The 18650-nt window shown below is 38.7% G+C and overlaps 1 protein-coding gene across 4 annotated transcripts in view; it reads right to left on the bottom strand.

The window, feature by feature from the left end:
• LOC139151160 (glutamate receptor ionotropic, NMDA 2A-like) overlaps positions 1 to 18650 on the bottom strand; it is a 182297-nt gene that overhangs the window by 53234 nt on the left and 110413 nt on the right. For all 4 annotated transcript variants that reach the window (XM_070723751.1, XM_070723753.1, XM_070723752.1 and 1 more), the window contains exon 2: positions 15455 to 16042. In XM_070723751.1, coding sequence (XP_070579852.1) covers positions 15455 to 15940 — 486 coding nt within the window. In that variant the 5' untranslated portion in view covers positions 15941 to 16042. The remainder of the gene's footprint in view (positions 1 to 15454; positions 16043 to 18650) is intronic.

Here is an 18650-nt window from a genome sequence, read left to right as displayed (position 1 = left end):
GCCTCACTATATACAGTGTGCAGCTTGCAAATATCAGCCAGCATTATTCATATTTCCGTGTAAAAGCTGAAGTATTTTTAGAATGTGAATAATGTGTATTACTTTGAAAGAACATAAAAAACAACGTTATTTCCAACCGCTTGAATAAATATAATGTAAGTATATATTTGATATTATCTGGTGGTTGTGAATGGAAATACCGTGTAAGTTAAAAGCGCGGCACAATTAGCTAGGTATTATTTGCAGATTCTTTGGGAAAACTGCAAAATGGTGTATTTGAGTGAAGGTTTTAACCAAACATGGCAACCAGTGTAATGGCGAAATAGAAACTAACGATGACTACCGTATCAGCCTCGTCCACTTCTGTTTAAACGATTTTTAACAACCCTTTTCCATTTAATCGATCGGTTAGCCTCATGTCCACCTATTAACGCTATCAACAGATGTATTTGAAAGGCGGTTGACGCGCCTGTGCGGCCAGTCTGTACCTTACTCTGCATTAAAATGCATAGCAAATCTTGACAAGACAGGAAGACGATTCGGAATTTTTTTAACCTGGGTGCTGTCAAAGAAGTGCCGATCAACTATTTGCTCACGAGGAGTAAGTGAGTTTGGGTGATCAGAGGATGATGGAGCTTTTTATTTGAGAAGCAGGGAGAACAAATTTAAGGCTCAACCTCCACCCCCATCCCCTCGTCGTATATCATTGATACTTTGACATAACACACGCCAGCTCACTCTGGACTCTTTGTGAAGCATTGTAACGAACAATCGTACTGAAAAGTGTACTTCGTCGTGGATTTCAGGATATCGTGTGGCCTTTCTTTGATGTGATCGTTGCCATAATTATCAAAAATACCAACATACACACCTACTGTTGCTCAAGAGTACCTTTAGAGAGCTCTCTCTCTCCCCCTCCCACTGTCTGTCTGTCTGTCTGTCTGTCTGTCTGTCTCACTCTCTCTCTCTCTCTCTCTCTCTCTCTCTCTCTCTCTCTCTCTCTCTCTCTCTCTCTCTCTCTCTCTCTCTCTCTCTCTCTCTCTCTCTCTCTCTCTCTCTCTCTCTCTCTCCCATAAGCATTATAGAAATTGTCTGCATGTTTATGCAAAAATACACATCGTATGTGTGTATGTATGTTTGTCTGTATGTATGTATGTATGTATGTATGTATGTCTGTCTGTCTGTCTGTCTGTCTGTCTGTCTGTCTGTATGTATGTATGTATGTATGTATGTATGTATGTACGTATGTACGTATCACTGCATGAAAACCCAATAATACTTACTGTATTTGCATGGATTATTGCCTGTATTTTAGCTGAAGAGTGCATATACAGATGAATACAGTCAATAATCCATTGCTTGTATTCAGCAAGCCTGTATTCATGTGGATTCATGTGAATTCACGTGTATTATTCTTTAATACAGTCAACTCATTTGTGTGAATTTATCTGTATTATTGCGTTTTCATGCAGTGTATGTATGTCTGTCTGTATGTATGTCTGTATGTATGTATGTATGTATGTATGTATGTATGTATGTATGTATGTATGTATGTATGTATGTATGTATGTATGTATGTATGTATGTATGTATGTATGTATGTATGTATGTATGTACATTAAGTTGTAATAATTTAGTCAGCGAGCAACAAGAATGGATATACGTATTGTTTTAATGGCTTAAGTAGTTTCATTTTCATAAATCACTACAAAGGTTAACGATTGATATGGCCGGAAAATTGGTCATGTGTACGAATATGAGCGTGCAGATGTGTACAGGGTCCTGTCTCTATTTCCTAAATTACTTCAGTGTGCCTCTTATACGTGTTAGCTAAGTGGTAAGTCATATGATATCGGGTAAAGTATGAAGGTGACGATCGTCTGCATTCTTTTCACGGACGAGACTGGAGCACGATTCCAGAGTACCCCCCGGAGTTATTACCGACGGGCATCTGCCATATTCAAGATGGCCATAAAGGAAGACGGGTGACAGAACCACGTGGTCTTATGGGCAATAAAAACTAGATATACGATGTCGATGTAAGTGAATGAAAACCCCGGGGCAACCAAACTGGGACAAATTCAATTCTACAGCTTGTATAATTTGATAATAATTCTGAGGAATAAAACCATATTTCCCATGGAAAGGAGTAATGTAATTCCATACCGTGCTTAACCTTATTATCGTGATGGAATGCCTGTCAACGGAGCTGAGCAGGCTGATTGTCCTGTACGATGAATTACGCAGTAAATCAAACTCTTATACGTGTACCTTTCTGCTCTACCCGACTGTGAAAGCACCAGCATTGCATTATGATCGATTTTAATTGTTGTGTTGTGATGGGCACTTTCCATTTCCGATTTTCTTTTTTCGCTGTTTTGTGTTTTCGAGGCTGTCGGGGACTTAAATTTGGCGTTTACCAGGGCCGTTCATTTTGCAATTTGTTTCGTGTTATTCTGAGAATAACTAAATAACGAATCATCCAGACGTATGATGCTCAATGAAGTCGAAGAATCAAGCCGGGCAGTCTTTGTGATATGCGTCCATTAGGGGCATTTTGTTCACAATTACTCCGATAGTCTGAAGGCAATAAAAGATGATGCATGCCTGTTTGCCACAAGTCCAGGTGATTGTGTGCGAGCATTTGTATATGACTGCTCGGCGCTCGTTTCTGGAAAAGGATAAAGATGTTATTCGACTGTTTAACTTGTCCTAAACAACTAATCTCGGCGGATCACAGTTTCAAACATTAAACCGAATTGCTCACACTGGGGGCCTGTTGTATGTGTGCACTATCACAATAAGCATTTCGCCCTGGCTGCTCAGGAAGAGATAAAGCTGAGAAGCTGACAGTCTCTGACCAGGTTAAATATTAGAAAGCAAAATAGGTCATCGGGTAATGTCACTTTCTCCCAGAGCGTTCCTTTAAATTTTAGTATTAACATGGATTATAAATGCCCTATTTCACTTCTGTGTCAGAAACATTTATTCGTAGGTCAACATTGCTCTTCTTGGAATGAAATTAGGAAAAACATATACTGTCATAATCTCGAGTATAATATCAAGACAAAATGAGTCTCGCAAAGGAAATAGTTAAATTTTCGAGTACCTCTTACAGGAAACTTTATTCTCCTATATCGTCAAGAATAAAACAAAATTAGCCGTGGCAAGAGAGAAGACGAAGAATATTGCACAAGGCCAAGGTGGATTACACCAAAGCATTCACACACAGCACTTTAAGCCACGATTGATCGAAGCTTCAAAGTTTTAAAAGTTTGCATTGATGTTTAACTAGTATATCGGACAGCCTAAAATCCATGTTCGGTTTTGACTTTTTGTCAATGGAGTCGAAAAGTGTGGTTGAATAGTGTCATACAGAAGCGGAATGCCTGGACTAAAACTGCCGTTTTTGTTACTTCAAGGCTTTTGTTACCTCATGGGAGACTCATTCGACGAGGCCGAGGTGGAAATTTCGATGGGAGAAGGGTTAAGCCACAGATTCTCTCCGCTGATTAGTTGATGCGTGTTTTCTGCAAACAGAAAGATCGGGCGACTTATCGTCGAAAGAGGAGCCATCTTATCTGATGCATTCCAAATTATCGTTACTAGTGATGAAAGTCTATGTCAAATGCACACAAAGTCATACTACTTGTTTTCATGTGACAGTATGAAGCTCATGCTATAATGGTCGTTCAGAATATGGAAACAAGAATAAACAAGAATGGATGAAGAATGGGCGAATAAACAAGAATGGATTTTGTTATTCGCTTTCCTTACTACAAACTAAATACTGTTCATCTGAGATTCTCTTCGTTTTCTTCTCACTATCCTGTAAAGTCTATATCTATTTATCGAGGAATTGCATTACCTCGGCTCTAGTGTCGCCACTAGGGAGTAAGCAAGATGTGCACATTGTCTGATTTCTTAAACTGATTTGCTTTGAAGCCAGTCGCTTTCAGATACTACGAGGCTTTGCGGTGTTCATGCGGCAGGGTTTAAATGGGCAGGCAAAAATTGACTATTAAGGACATATGAAACTTTAATCCCCTGACCTTTAAAAAGGCTGAGAAGTCTGCGAATCGCCGCCAGCTGCATGAAAGAAACCTAGATTTGAAAATTCCAGTAATTGCAAATTCATGTTGAGAAAATGTCAGTCTATACCTTGTGATGATACACATACATACTTTAAATATATATATATATATATATATATATATATATAATATATATATATATATATATATATATATATATATATATATTTTATATATATATACATACATCATTACATACATACAGACGACAGACAGACAGATAGAGAATGTGGCTACTATGTAGTTAGTATCGACAAAATACGATAGTCCATCCATTTGTTTACAAAAAATGCTAATGACTGGAAATTAAAAGTTTATTTCGGCCTACATTGGAGTCACGTGACCCGCCCGCGACTTTTCATCGCAGCTTAAGTCACGTGACCCACAACACGAATGATGCTCCTTCGGAGTGTCCGATTTTTTTCTGGTGATAATTTTCTTCAGTTAAGGGTTGATTAACTCAGATGTTTGGCCCAGGGGCAAGAAGATGGGGTTTCAATTTCCGTAACAAGCGTTCGTCATCTTCCTATCTATGAGAGGACCATATCGCCCCCGCCTCTCTTCATACAGGTTTCATTAGACACTTTCAATGTGGGGTCAACAAGGGTGTAAATATTGGAGAACAAAAGTGAACATATTAATAAGGTGAAATGTTGTCTGCCTGTCACGCGCGCTGCAATGATGGTTGATAGTTTTAATATTTAAAGCAATCTACATACAACGAAGTAGACGTTGCGTCTTTTTGTGAGCTTCCGCCAATATGAAATATCTTAAATTATCCGTACATGAATAATGTCAATCATGATATGAGTGTTAAATAAACTCCCTCCTCTTGCTTTACGACACACTGAGGTTAAGAGTACTATGCGAGAGGAGTCTTCATCTCATTAGCATATTGTGGTACAGACCGGTAAATACCAAAAAATTATGTCAATTGACTATTTATCTGCCTGGGAGCAAGGTTCTGTTCACCATCCTTTTAAATGGTGTGACTGATCTTTTACATAATATCGAATACTAACAAATTGACCGAGCACAGCACAGAGACTTCGGTCAACTGTAAGTAAGATGTAATATCACTGCCTCATACATTTACGACAGTGGCGCGTTGACCTGCATTTATACTGCAATCGAAGTGACATTGACTTGCGACTTTCCATTTTGCTCCGACCCACGTCATATATGACAACTGGCAACACATATATAACAGTCTATTCATGGGTCACGCGCTCGATACATCCGGCCTTGTCAATGTTTTCCCCATTTGTTGTGCTCAGTAAAACGTGCTTTTTGCAATACCCTGTCTCTTTCTGTCTTTCTATTTCTGTCCGTCTGTCTGTCTGTATTTCTGTCTGTCTGCGTCTGTCTCTCTGCCTGTGTCTATGTATCTATGCACCTATTTATGAATCTATGTACCTATATGTACCTATGTATGTACCAACCCATCTATCTTTCTATCTATCTATCTATCTACCTATCTATCTATCTATCTATCTATCTATCTATCTATCTATCTATCTATCTATCTATCTATCTATCTATCTATCTATCTATCTATCTATCTATCTATCTCTCTATCTATCTATCTATCTATCTATCTATCTATATCTATCTATCTATCTATCTATCTATCTATCTATCTATCTATCTATCTATCTATCTATCTATCTATCTATTCCGAAGAATACAGCCACGAACGCACCATATGCATAGTTACGCTAAAGAAGGCTTTCTGACAATCTGATGAAAATCAGATGTAGAGATGGCGGCGTTCCCACCTTCACTTGTTCTTTGCTGTCCTCGTTAGATGCAAGTTGCCTAAATCTGACCCACTACCATAGAAGATCGCATTCAGAACCGGAGCAGCCGACCAATCAGAAAGAGCTTTACAACCTCTATCACCACGAAGTTACTGATAAGAACGGCCATTCTAGTAATATATACATTGATTAGAGTCAACTGCAAGGTGTCCGTCAAAATCAACAAATATTAACAACGTCATATTACTCAAGTTCAGCGTTCACTCTGCATGTGTGTAATCAAAACGAACCAAGGGTGATTGTGAAGTTATCTCACGTCATACTCTTGCTTGGAACAAACGGCAATGCGCGAGATTTGAACGCGATCTACTATGGCAGTGGTTCGGTTGTCGTCAGGCAACTATCAGCTAAAGAGAACCGCAAAGAATAAGCAAAGGTGTAACTGTTGCCATCTCTGCGTCTGATTTTAATCAAACTGGTTTTCTGACAATCATCATCGTTATATTTAAGCTCTCTTTTTAACGTCAATAAAATAACGATACCATGAGGGGATACAATATCCAGTAACACGGATTACAGCATGTCTAACACTCTAGCAAGCTGACACCACTAATCGGGATGATCCCCGCACATTTAAAATATGATAAATGATCAACTCATCAAACATACGCCCTAGCTGTACTGGCGGTACGCTTTATATTTGGGTGGAACCCACACCAGAGATATTTACGAGTGCTTGTGCGCATGCGTATCATCTGCAAGACAGGGTGGAGTGGAGATATGAATAAGGCCAATGACTTAGAATGTTTGGCAGGATACATGATAAACAGCTTCAACCAAAGTGGTGTGAAAATAGATTTGGAGTCAAAATGTCGTTGCCTCGAATGAAGTTCGATCGTTCTCATTTCAGTGGCGCAAGTAACAAATAATCCCAAAACTCAAGGTGACTGGTAAACAACCCTCCAGCAACACATATTGTTAAAAATTTCAGAAGGACTACTTTATATTGAGATGGAAATTATCAATCGCCAGCTTTGTGTGATGACTGTGCGACCTCGCAATATAAGTTTGTCATCCCGTAGGTCATATAGAATGAAACTGGGCTGTATATTTGCAGTTTGAAGGTATCTTTTCCTTGAAAGAGAACGTCAATTGGGAAAATAGTCCGTGGGAAAATAATCCCTTTTTTATTTTATGACATGCAGCTGTAAGTTTCAGAGTGAGTACTGCGCATGCTTTAACTAATCTGTGACTGATGCGCATGGGTTTCAATAGGGACGATGAATTTTAGTATTCCCCATCCTCTAACTATAAATTTACCAACTGTATTGATAAATGGCGAGCGAGCGACATCAAAATGTTTCCACAACAAGCGGAGAAACTGAAATATAGAGTCGCCGCCGACAGACAGATTGTCACCCACAGGCAAATTCTCAATTTTGCAGGTAGGATACAGCCATGCATAATAAACGTCGTGTGCATGTTAGATGCGGCGCATATTAATGCGTATTTCATGCCATTTTGATCAGAGCAGCTGCTCGGTCCATGTTTATGCTCATTCTTGTCGGGATTATGACAACTCAGCCATAGTATATGAACAAATGAATCACGGCTTAATCATGAGAATCTCCATGTAACGGTGTGTCTTGGTTTTACGATAGGACAAACGTTATTTGTCAACATATCCGTTATAAAAAATTATGAATATTGCACATCATATAACATGAGGGATCGTCTGTTACGTATATATTCTGGCTTGAGTGCCTGATTTTAAAACAGATTTCATCATACGTTTTGTACAGAAGCCTCCACACGATGTGAATTTTCAAAAACTGATTCAACGAACAGCCTGCCGTCCACCATAGCAACCAGGCACTCAATCGACAAAGGCACGGATATACTAATGCGAAATTCATGAAAAGGCGACAACTATTTTGCAACGCTTTGCCATGTCATGCAAATTTCGACCAAAAGTCGGTCACCGGCATTCTCAATGGTTGTATAGCCGAGAGAAAGCAGTTAGCCAGGCAAGATATCATGTCGATTGAACGCATTATGGACAATACGGTACAATTTTACATAATAACATTTTTGTGAGAGCAGGCCTTGGATAATAAATAGGCGTATTCAAAGGTTGACAACGCGGGCTTTCTTACATCAAAGAGTTCTTGTATATTGAAACGTTACAAAGGCACCCAAACATATGGTGCATTTTGAATACAGTTTCTTTCATGAAACACATCCAGTCCATATTATCTAGTTTACATGTGACCTTTTCCTCCTACAGTGAGGGCTGGTGGATTTTCACTCACAAAGAAAATTCAAGAAACATTTCTGGTGATTACCGAGAGAGACTTGAATTCTATACCTGCAATTCACCACGAAATCAATAAACATGATGTACTTTGCCGAGTGAATCGATATTTAATGCACCCAGAAAGCTGGTAGCGACGGTTTGCAGTCTCTTTACGTGCCACCCGACAACCTTTCCGTTTGGGTTGTGATAGCTACTAATTAAAGCTCAATCTGCCTTTAAGACCGCCTACCCCTGTGCCCTCGATATCAACCATCGATTTACAATGCAAAAAAGACTTTGAAGTTATTAGCTTAATTAACGCAAGGAAGGGAATGTTGAAAAGGGATATTGTAAAATGATAACTAATTGAATGGCGTTCCCACCGAGGATCCAAATCACGTATATTAGTCACTCATTAAAAATCGACGTCTATTTTTCGCTCTTTTTCTTCACGATGGCTTTCTGCCTGCCCGTATGTCTGCCTGTCTGTCTGCCTGTCTATCTCTGCCAATATTTCTCTCCTTATAAAAAAGACTTGTAAAACTAAATTGTTCTTAGGCGTTCAAAGTTCCGTACGGTGCAAGTTGGTGAAAAAGCAACACCCGTTACCCGTCGTGGTCTGCATTACCACTCTACGCGTGTCATAATTAAAATGTCTGTATCTTTTGCATATATTTTCATCAAAAAAGCTGTAAATCGTTCATTTATGAGGAATAACTAAATGGAAGGTCACAATGCAAATTTAGAGATTAGACAATGAACAACCACTTAAATCTACCAGCACTAAGACGCTATGTGCTTGTTTATATAATCGATTGATAAAAATGTAGACTGGTCAAGACCATTGACTGACATCTTTGTTGTGATCACATGCATGAGAAAAGTAGTATAGTTCCTTAAGAGTGCAAAGGTGATAAAGGTAATAACGGCAGGAGAAAAGAGTAGAAATAAAAAACAACAACAACCTTATACAGGCTCGGTACCCAGAATGCTCTGTGTTTAATTCATCTGTATTGCATTTTGGTCTCTGTATCTAGATACAGACGATGATGTCTATGGTCTAGATAGAGAGCAACATTTATTCAGAGCTGAAGTGTATTATGTGATACATTATACGACAAACAGTCATGTATAATTTTCAATGAAATGCAACATAATTCCGGCACCATGATGTAAAACACAGACACAGACATACACAGCGTGACGGAAGCATTGGCACATCAGCGTGCTCAATAAGTTCCTCCCATGAGGACTAGGTCTGATTCTGTGGGACTCTCCAACGGAAGGGATTATGCGTAGGTATACAGGCACGGAGGAAAACGTGACAGAGAAATTTCAAGACTCGTCTCTAAGGAGATAATTATGTTTTGATTTGGTAATCGATAGGGTTTTTTTACAGCTAAATAAAATAAATCCCATGATTAACTTCGGAGTTTTGCTCGATAGTCGTGAGAGATTGACGACGGCGTAGGTGTGAACATGACGCGATATTGTATTACTACTGTTTACGGCCTAGTGAAAGCGGAGTGCTGACGTCGACAGCCAGAGCATCGAGAGTTGCGTACTTGTATCTGATTTTTGTGTTGCGTACTCCAAAACAGGAAGCATTTGAAGTTAGAACGCTATGCGATTGTGAAAATCGTTAATTTAAGATCAAATCACATTGTTACTACAGACGAACATAGAATACATACATACATACATACATACATACATACATACATACATACATACATACATACATACATACATCAGCATAATTATGAAATAATAATTTTTTCTCTGTGCACAAGTTAGGGTGAAGTTTTGCATGATGAATGCCTGTCAAATAAGTTGAGTGAGTGATGGGTGATGTTATTTTATACATCATAAGTAAGTCACGGTCATCTGATGTTGTCAGTATTTGCTGGGGTCTTTGTCCGCAAGAGTGGTGACAACCTACAAGTCAGACCACCACAATAAAACTGCATTGACTCAAAAACACGCAAAATATGACATCTACTTATCCATGTGTTTTTCTATATTTTCCCTAAAATGTTCGACGCGAGCAGCATTTGCCCGTGACAGTAGACACTGTGAATCGGGCTACTCTCACATTAAGCAATATAATACTCGATATCGCCCAACAAATGAGCGAAACCACGTCATTGGACGGTTATTGCTCGGGAAAAATGGATCACGTAAATGGTCGCTTATCTGGTTTTAAACATCGGCGATAAGCCAGATGTCGCAAGGGTCCCCTTATTAAAAAGCGAGCTAGCAAGGGCTCCTCTACATACTGCAATTTTTCACGCGGGGAGGTCATTGAACAGCGCGTCTGCCGAAATTCACTACGCTGATGATATGTCGAACATGATAAATCAACTGAGGATTAAGCACGAAATGACAGAATGACCAAAGTGACGACTGTTGGTTGTAAAAACTTCTTTTTGGAAGCGGCGTGGTACAAACGAATCAAAGGGTGGCGGTAACTGAGAGAATTATCCCCAGGAGAGTTATTGCGACCGCCTCTTTGAACGCACATCAACTCGCCATCGTCGAATACATGTGACGCGGCATCTTTAGGTGAAAGGTAACATCTCGAACGAGGAAACGAGGTTTCAATTGACATCGCCAAAGCCACGATATTTCGACGGTGATAGAATAAAACATGAAGCGATAGAACAACTAACTGACCCTTGTCATCAATTCGATGAAAGCTGTTGTCCTCACTCACTTTCTATCGCATTGAATGATTCTTGACTTGCAGTCCACCTACCGTGTTATTTAGGTTACTTATGTAACAGACAATTTGTCTGAGCCTATCGAGAAGACAGTCGTTGACTGACGGCAAATTGAAATATACTACGTCTAAATTAATGACTGGCATCATCGACAATTCAAACCAATAATAGTTTTCTTTAATTTATGTAGACTTTTATCTTAAGCTAGCAGTAGCTGAGGACCTCCATATGATTGAGCGTTGAAAATGTGTAACCGTACTGACGGAAAAGGTTTCCACAATGCGGTCGGCCCTCATTCAACAATTTTGATCACCGATTATGGAGATCGTACACGAAACGACATGTCATTAGCTAGCGTGAGTTACATGTTGCGCACCCATTATGCGTTTGCACTTCGCAGCCAACATGATTTTCAAGTATATCTCTTTGGGGTTTTTTTCTCTGCCCTTATGTGTCTGCCCATTTCTTTCCAAATGACCCTTCAGGAACACAAAAATGACTATCTTTTTTTTTCGTTGAGCTGTTGGAGAGTAAACCGTATCGACCTGTCCAAGTACAGAGATATTACGTACTGAAATTGTGGACAGATTTAAACGAGAGCCCGTTCATATAGTACGACAACAATAACATGCAGTCACAGTGTTACAGGGGTGTGTTTACATTTTAAACACAATGAATAGACAGTAATGAGATAATTGGCACATTGACCTTCCTTGATTACTAAGTAACGACGAACGACCAACACTCGTTCAAGCCACTCCAAATGTAACATATCTGAATGACCCGAGCTACGTTTCAATTCAGTAGTCCTTAAAAGGCTTCTGCTTATATAGGTAGCATGCACCTCGAAAGAGAAAGACTTAAACTATTGCTTAAACTTTTCCTCAATGAAATCTTCAACCATTCTATTACCGAATCAAGAATAAAATTTAGGATCAAAAAAAAGTTTGGTGCTAGAGAAATAGATTACATAAAATTTATCGATATTAAAAATTCAGAATGGCCGCCATCCCTCTGATAACTGTAGGAGGAAAATTTTATTTTTAAAAATCGAAAAACTAGGACAGTCTGTAAAAAAGTTTTCTTACTCGAAGAGCTGTAAAATGAGCCCCACAACTGGTATATTAGAGAAGAATGTTAACAATTTGAGAGTCCGAATATCTGTCACGAGGCGCATTTAAATTAATAGAGCAAACATGGCTTGTTGTTTGCTCAGGTACGTCCACTTCATTGAATTCATTTGTCAGGTACTGGGCATGGCAATCGCTTTAAAATAGACGTTGGAGTGCTCATTCGATTATCATTGTATTAATCGCTGGTAGTCTATTTACATATAAAAATACAATGTCAACACTGTTTGTGATACACGGTCGAAAGATACGTTTGCAAGAGAGAGAGAGACAAAGAGTACAGCTTGTGCTTTGATTTCAATATTTTACCGGAAGAAATAACGGAGGCAGAAAATGTTACCATGGCAACTAAAAGTATCGATGGAATTGTAAATGAGCGACGTTATGACCAAATATCTCCTGTACAAACGGTATCGTAACTGTAACTATGTTTTTTTCTTCAGTGTGAAATATCACTTGACGTCTGAGTTGGCAATGGTATGAATTATACTTTTCTATAAGAACTATGGCTTTGCTATATATGAAGGAGATCCATCGGCTAATTACTGTTGACACAAATCGAAATGAACATCGCATTGCAATGCATTTTGCATGGTATTCTTTGCAGTGCACGTGATTGATTAGGTCAACAACATCCCATGTGCTTTGAAGATAACAACTGGACGTGATGATGCGTGATGGATGAATCACTGACCGTAAATTAACAATGGGATTCCAAAACATCATAATATTTATGTTGTTTCACAATGCCAGCGCAGCTGTGATTCGGCATTCAAAGATAACAAAACGCGACGTATTAAGCGGACACAGAATAGAGCACATTTTAAACACACGTTTTTGAAAATGCGATCCCCATGTTAACACGTTTCTTAAAAAAACCCAAAGTAATTAAACTAAAAAGACAGAAACAGAAAACCTACCCACTTGATAAAGCGTATTTTCAAAAATGGGTAACCCTTTTTTTTATCTTTGTGTGTATGTGTGTGTGCATGCGTGTGTGTGTCACTAGGCAAAATGCTTGATATACAACAATTTATACACATATACTGATTCTGTATACCTACATTTGTCAAATATGTTAGGTATATGCGTACGTATAATAATAAAATGCACAAGTAAAGTGTACATTTGGTGTGTAAAGATCTGCATTACGTATACCCTTGATCTGCATAGATATACACTACGTATATCAACGTGTTGGAATGTTCCATTTACAAAGATATACATTACGTAAACCGTTAATTTTGTGTTCCATATATGTCAACATACGTAAATATACTGAATTTATATCAAGCATTTTGCCCAGTATGTGTGTTTGTGCCTGTGTGTGTTTTGTCGCTGCAATGGTCACGATCTATGACCATCATTTGACTAGAAACGTTTGGAACGTTCGATCAACAAAGAAGTTATATTCTGCGCACATAATATAACCGCGTCCTTCGGCACAAACCGGGTGTTTCATAATGCTTGTAATGGTCCTACCAATGCTCCATCGGAGAACCGAAGTCATAATGTTTAAGAGTGAAAGCGTGGGCAACGGGGACGCCATGATGTTATCGGAGCAGCAGAGAAAGACAGGAATAACAATTACGCAAACGTGTCACACGCATAGACTAGATGAAAAATAGTGGCAACATTGTGCTTACATGAATTACAGCCTCAATTTGCACCTGCAGCCAGGTCGATGTCATTTAACACTCCTCGTATTGTGAAGAATCTTATACTTCTCTATCGCAGATCTTCACCAACTTAAGTAGAGTTCTATTTTATGGGCCAATTTTCCAGTGGCTTTCTCTGTCACTCAGTCATTTTTTCGGTACAGATCAGTTACATATCAGCTTTAGGTACATTAGGCTGCTTTTGGGAATATATATATATATATATATATATATATATATATATATATATATATATATATATATATATATATATATATATATATATACATATATCTGATTGATATATATATGATTATAACAAGGATGCAAATAATATAATAATTGCCAATGTTTATAGCAAGCTTGCATGAATGTATATATATATATATATATATATATATATATATATATATATATATATAATATATATATATATATAGATAGATATATATATATGATGTATGGATGGATGTATCTTTACGTATGTACGTACGTCCTTCTCAAAGGATGTCATATTGTTCTCATTGTCCTTTTTCTCTATGTATGCTAATTGTCCCTCTGAGATCCTAGTTTCTTACTCCAGTGCCTTATCCTACCGACAGTATATTTCCAAAACTATACAGTTCATGAAAGAACGTTAGTGTAAAAGTCCTTCGGTATGAGATCTTCTGTATGAAAATTGTACATTTTGCTTTCGTGAGTATCATTTGCAAGACATATTTCGCGGAAGCGTTGCACACATTAGGTAATTAAATAGACCGTTTGACCATCGCTCAAAAAGGTGTAATGTTACAAATTCTCATAATAATGATAATAAAGGGGGCTTTCTACTTGGAAAGATTCAGGAACTGCTCTCATTAGCTGGCAAAAAGGCACCGCGATCGCCGGTGATTCTAGGATCGCCTGATTAAGGCATCTTCCCAAGTCCTCTCTGATTAGCTCGGCTACCCTTTGGAAATTTATGGCCCTTTACTTCGCTTATTAACGACCTCGGAAGCGCACAGGACTTGGGATTTATCGACTCTTTGCAAAAACGTAATTTAACACTGTCTTTAGCATGTCAGAATGGCTCATCGATCCTTGGGAGATGGGCCATTGCGAATTATCGTGTTTCCCTCCCTGTACACCGAGCCAATTACGTGCTTGTGTCCTTGTGCCACGACTGAAGCCTGTATGTCCCTCTGCATAGTGGGCGAGAGAATCCTTTTCTCTGGGTAAATTGAAAAGGTCTTGTTACATGCGGGATCGATGGCTGTTGCCTGAATAACCGCGCTTAACCCATCATTAATATATCACAAATGGACAAAAAAGTGAAGTTGTCCCCGTTAATCGTCGCATTTTGCGCCGACAGTTTTGAATTAAGAGGGCTATCTTTAGATTTGTTAAGTTTTTAAGGCTAAATACCTAGTCTCGCTCACTACACGCAATATTCAACTGAAAGGACTAATAATATGCTGCGGCATCGCCGGTACATAGAGCAAAATGTAATTCGATTGTGGAATGGTGTGGTTGGCCTACCAGTCTGTTCGACAACTAGGTATAAAAGCGGCCAGGGCTGATCGCACGATTCATAATTAGCGACTGGGGGTTCAACTGCGTAGAAAATCCATTTACATCACGAATGGGTACATTCAAAACATTGATCATACGTCATAACTGTTTGTGATCATCGCCGGTGGTTGCATTAGATGACTAATAAATCATTGCAAAGAGAGATGGTGATGCTGCCCACATCGTCGGGAACGAGCAGCAATCGAGAGGACAATCGTATATTTTTTTTCTTCTTTACTTACCCTGTATACATGTCCGCTGAGAATGCGCATGTTGGCCGATATCACCGGCGCCGTGAGGTAGCGCGAAACTAGCGACACTAAACGATTAGCGACGTACGTGTCTGTGTAATGCTCGCCGTCTATCGCCGAAATTATCGTCGTGACTCCTTGCGGGAGCAGGCTGTCGCACACATGGCTTACGATTTCAATGTGTTCACTGGCGTTCACATACACGGTGACGAGTTCCACATTGACGGCGACCGACCGATTGGAAGAGTTGGTGGCCCACCGACTGATGGTCTTTAGGATCACCTCCTGGTGTTTAGAGTTCGTAATAAGTGCACCGAGCCGTATGGTGTCCTTCCAGGTGGCGTTCGCCCTGTCCGCACCGGTGACGTTGGGCGTCTGCGTCGACACGCCGAGCGCGGAGGTGACGAGTTGTCCGGCGATGACGAGGAAAAGTAGCATCCGATTCCCGTGCCCGATTCCATCGGTACTACGCTCCATTCTTTTACGGCGTACGGAAGACTGGTAAGGTGGGCTGCAGAGCAGCGGCACGCCAGAAACACATAGGTCCTCCTGTTGTTGTCGTCACAGAACGAAACTCACCTGCCGAATTGAGACAAACGCAAAAAAGAGAGCAAAAAATGAGAAGTTAAGATCTGCATGATTAAACGATGGAAGGTTTCTATTGGAAATTTAAAATAGGCGGAGCATACCATTATACGTAGCAGGGGTGGCGGTCCTTTGATTTTTGTCATCGTTTTCTCTACCTTGTTCTTTTTTGTTGCGATTTCTGATAATCAATCAAAAATTGGCCGTAAGGAATTTACACATGTCGTTCAAGCATTATAAGAGCGTTTTTTTCTTTGCGACCTGGGATTTACCAGTTTCCATAATAACGAGTTCTTTGTCATGTAATGGGATCCCAAGAGAAACTGATCGAGTCAATACATGATTATAGACATGCTTGCAGCCTGAAAGACGAAAATCTAATCTGTCTTTGAGGAAAAAAAACATTCTCGACAATGTCAAAGCGCTGTCAAAGAAAGCCTGGTCAATAGAAATTAAAGTTAGTTCAAGCAAATAAGCTGATAATAGCAGACCAAAATAGTATAATTGATCTGAAGAATTATCAGTACAGATTTTCGTGACAACACAGAATTTGAAGATAATTATGATTGAATTCCACGACCCGGTGGTTGCGATATGGAATCCAGGGCTATCTCGACGAACAACTCATTTGTCTTGTACCTTTAATTTGCTTGGGGGTCACGTGGTGATTACTGCACGCTGCATTTGATTGCGAGATTCGGTCTTTTGTCAAGCGATAGGCAAATTTGCTGTGAGAATAAAGCAAGCGCGTGCCATATCAAACAATCGAACCATTTTCACAGTTTCGATGTTAGGTTATCTTTTTTTCTCAAGGTTTGGCAATTCTGCTCTTTCATGTCAAAACAATGGACAACCCCCTAAAGCCATAATGCAAGGCGGCAAATCAATGCATCAGCATAGTTCATGTCATGGGTTACGCTATAATAAGCGATATATATATATATATATATATATATATATATATATATATATATATATATATATATTATATATATATATATATATATAAGCGATATATAATAAGCGATATATATATATATATATATATATATATATATATATATATATATATATATATATATATATATATATATATATATATATATTGGTAATCCCTCCCGTTATGATGCACTATTCTGCCTAGATTTAGATAAGTCATACTGACTTATTTTATAGAAGACATATTGATGATTATCTTTAAAAATAATTAAAAATGCATGTATTTCGCAGAATATATATATACATATATATTATATATATATATAATATATGATAAATATATATATATATATATAATATATATATATATATATATATATATATATATATATATATATATATACATGTTTTTCTCAGAAGTATATATGTATGCGAGAGAAAAACTACACCAGAAATACACTGGTGAAGTGTAAGTGAACACGTTGATTAAGCTTCCCCTCGCCCTTGAATGTGAAATAAACAGATGAAAGATGGACGTATTCATCGTACTTAGCTATATCAAGGCTCACTATTGTACGTGAAAGTATATGCAATGGGACGCCTAGACATTGTCAGGTGGGACCACGTCTCCTACACAGTCACTCGAAATTTTTAAAATTAAACAATAATGGTTGGTTGGTTCCATAATGAAGTTATCGTTTTGTATGCAAAGTCCTCTGTTAGCTTCATTAAGAGTAGCAGGTCGCTCACTGATGTGAGTGTTTGTGTCGTTTGCTGCTCATTTGATGTGGTTGGAATTTGGCAACTTCGGTACTTGAATAAAACATGAGTTTAAACCGATCAACACAAGTACAAACCTTGAGCGGGGGAGATTAGAGATTAGACTTTCATGCTGAGGGTCGTGTTTTGCAAAATATTCGTGAAAATCTGTTTTCTTATTACACATGCTTACGGGACTGAAAACGTCCAATATATATCGAGTTTTAATCGTCGGTCACGTGACCCTCATCAACCAATGGAAGTGTCTAACATTGTTGACGCGTACGGTACGATACGATGACGATATTATACTGTCCATATGCCAACTTTGAAAGTACTGGGATGATTAATTGCCACTGTCCTGCCCCGTTGTGGCAAACTATCAACCGTCATAACTGATGCTTACGCACACTACCTTGTTGATATAATTTCATAATCTTATGTTGAGATTAAAATGAGACATTTGTTGCAGATACCGGCAAGTCTTTCAGGGCTATTTGCAGATGTTAACAACAAAAGTTAATTTTAATATGATCAAGCACAATAGAATATGAATCACTACATGGTTTGCAAGTAAGCCATGTAGTACCGCTATGTCAAAGTTCACATCTCACACAAGTTTATGTTGATTTTTTTGCATATCTGAACATACTAGAATCGTCTTCATAGTATTCGATATTTTCAAAGCATCGTAATATATTTCGGTCATCGAGTTCTATGAAATGTTATTTCATACAGAAAGTGGTTCAAAGTCGACCGCGCCAGGGATAATCGGACGACGTATTTGCAGCGTGTTGGTGATGAGCTTGACGTCAAGCGTGGTTCCATTCAGGAGGCAATAGCCGATACGTCGTCACAGACACACAGTGAGAATCTGAAGTTTGTCATCGCATCAGTGAAAATA

This window comes from Ptychodera flava, chromosome 15 (assembly GCF_041260155.1).
Source record: "Ptychodera flava strain L36383 chromosome 15, AS_Pfla_20210202, whole genome shotgun sequence".
Lineage (NCBI taxonomy): Eukaryota > Metazoa > Hemichordata > Enteropneusta > Ptychoderidae > Ptychodera > Ptychodera flava.
This window is presented reverse-complemented; position numbering and strand designations above follow the sequence as displayed.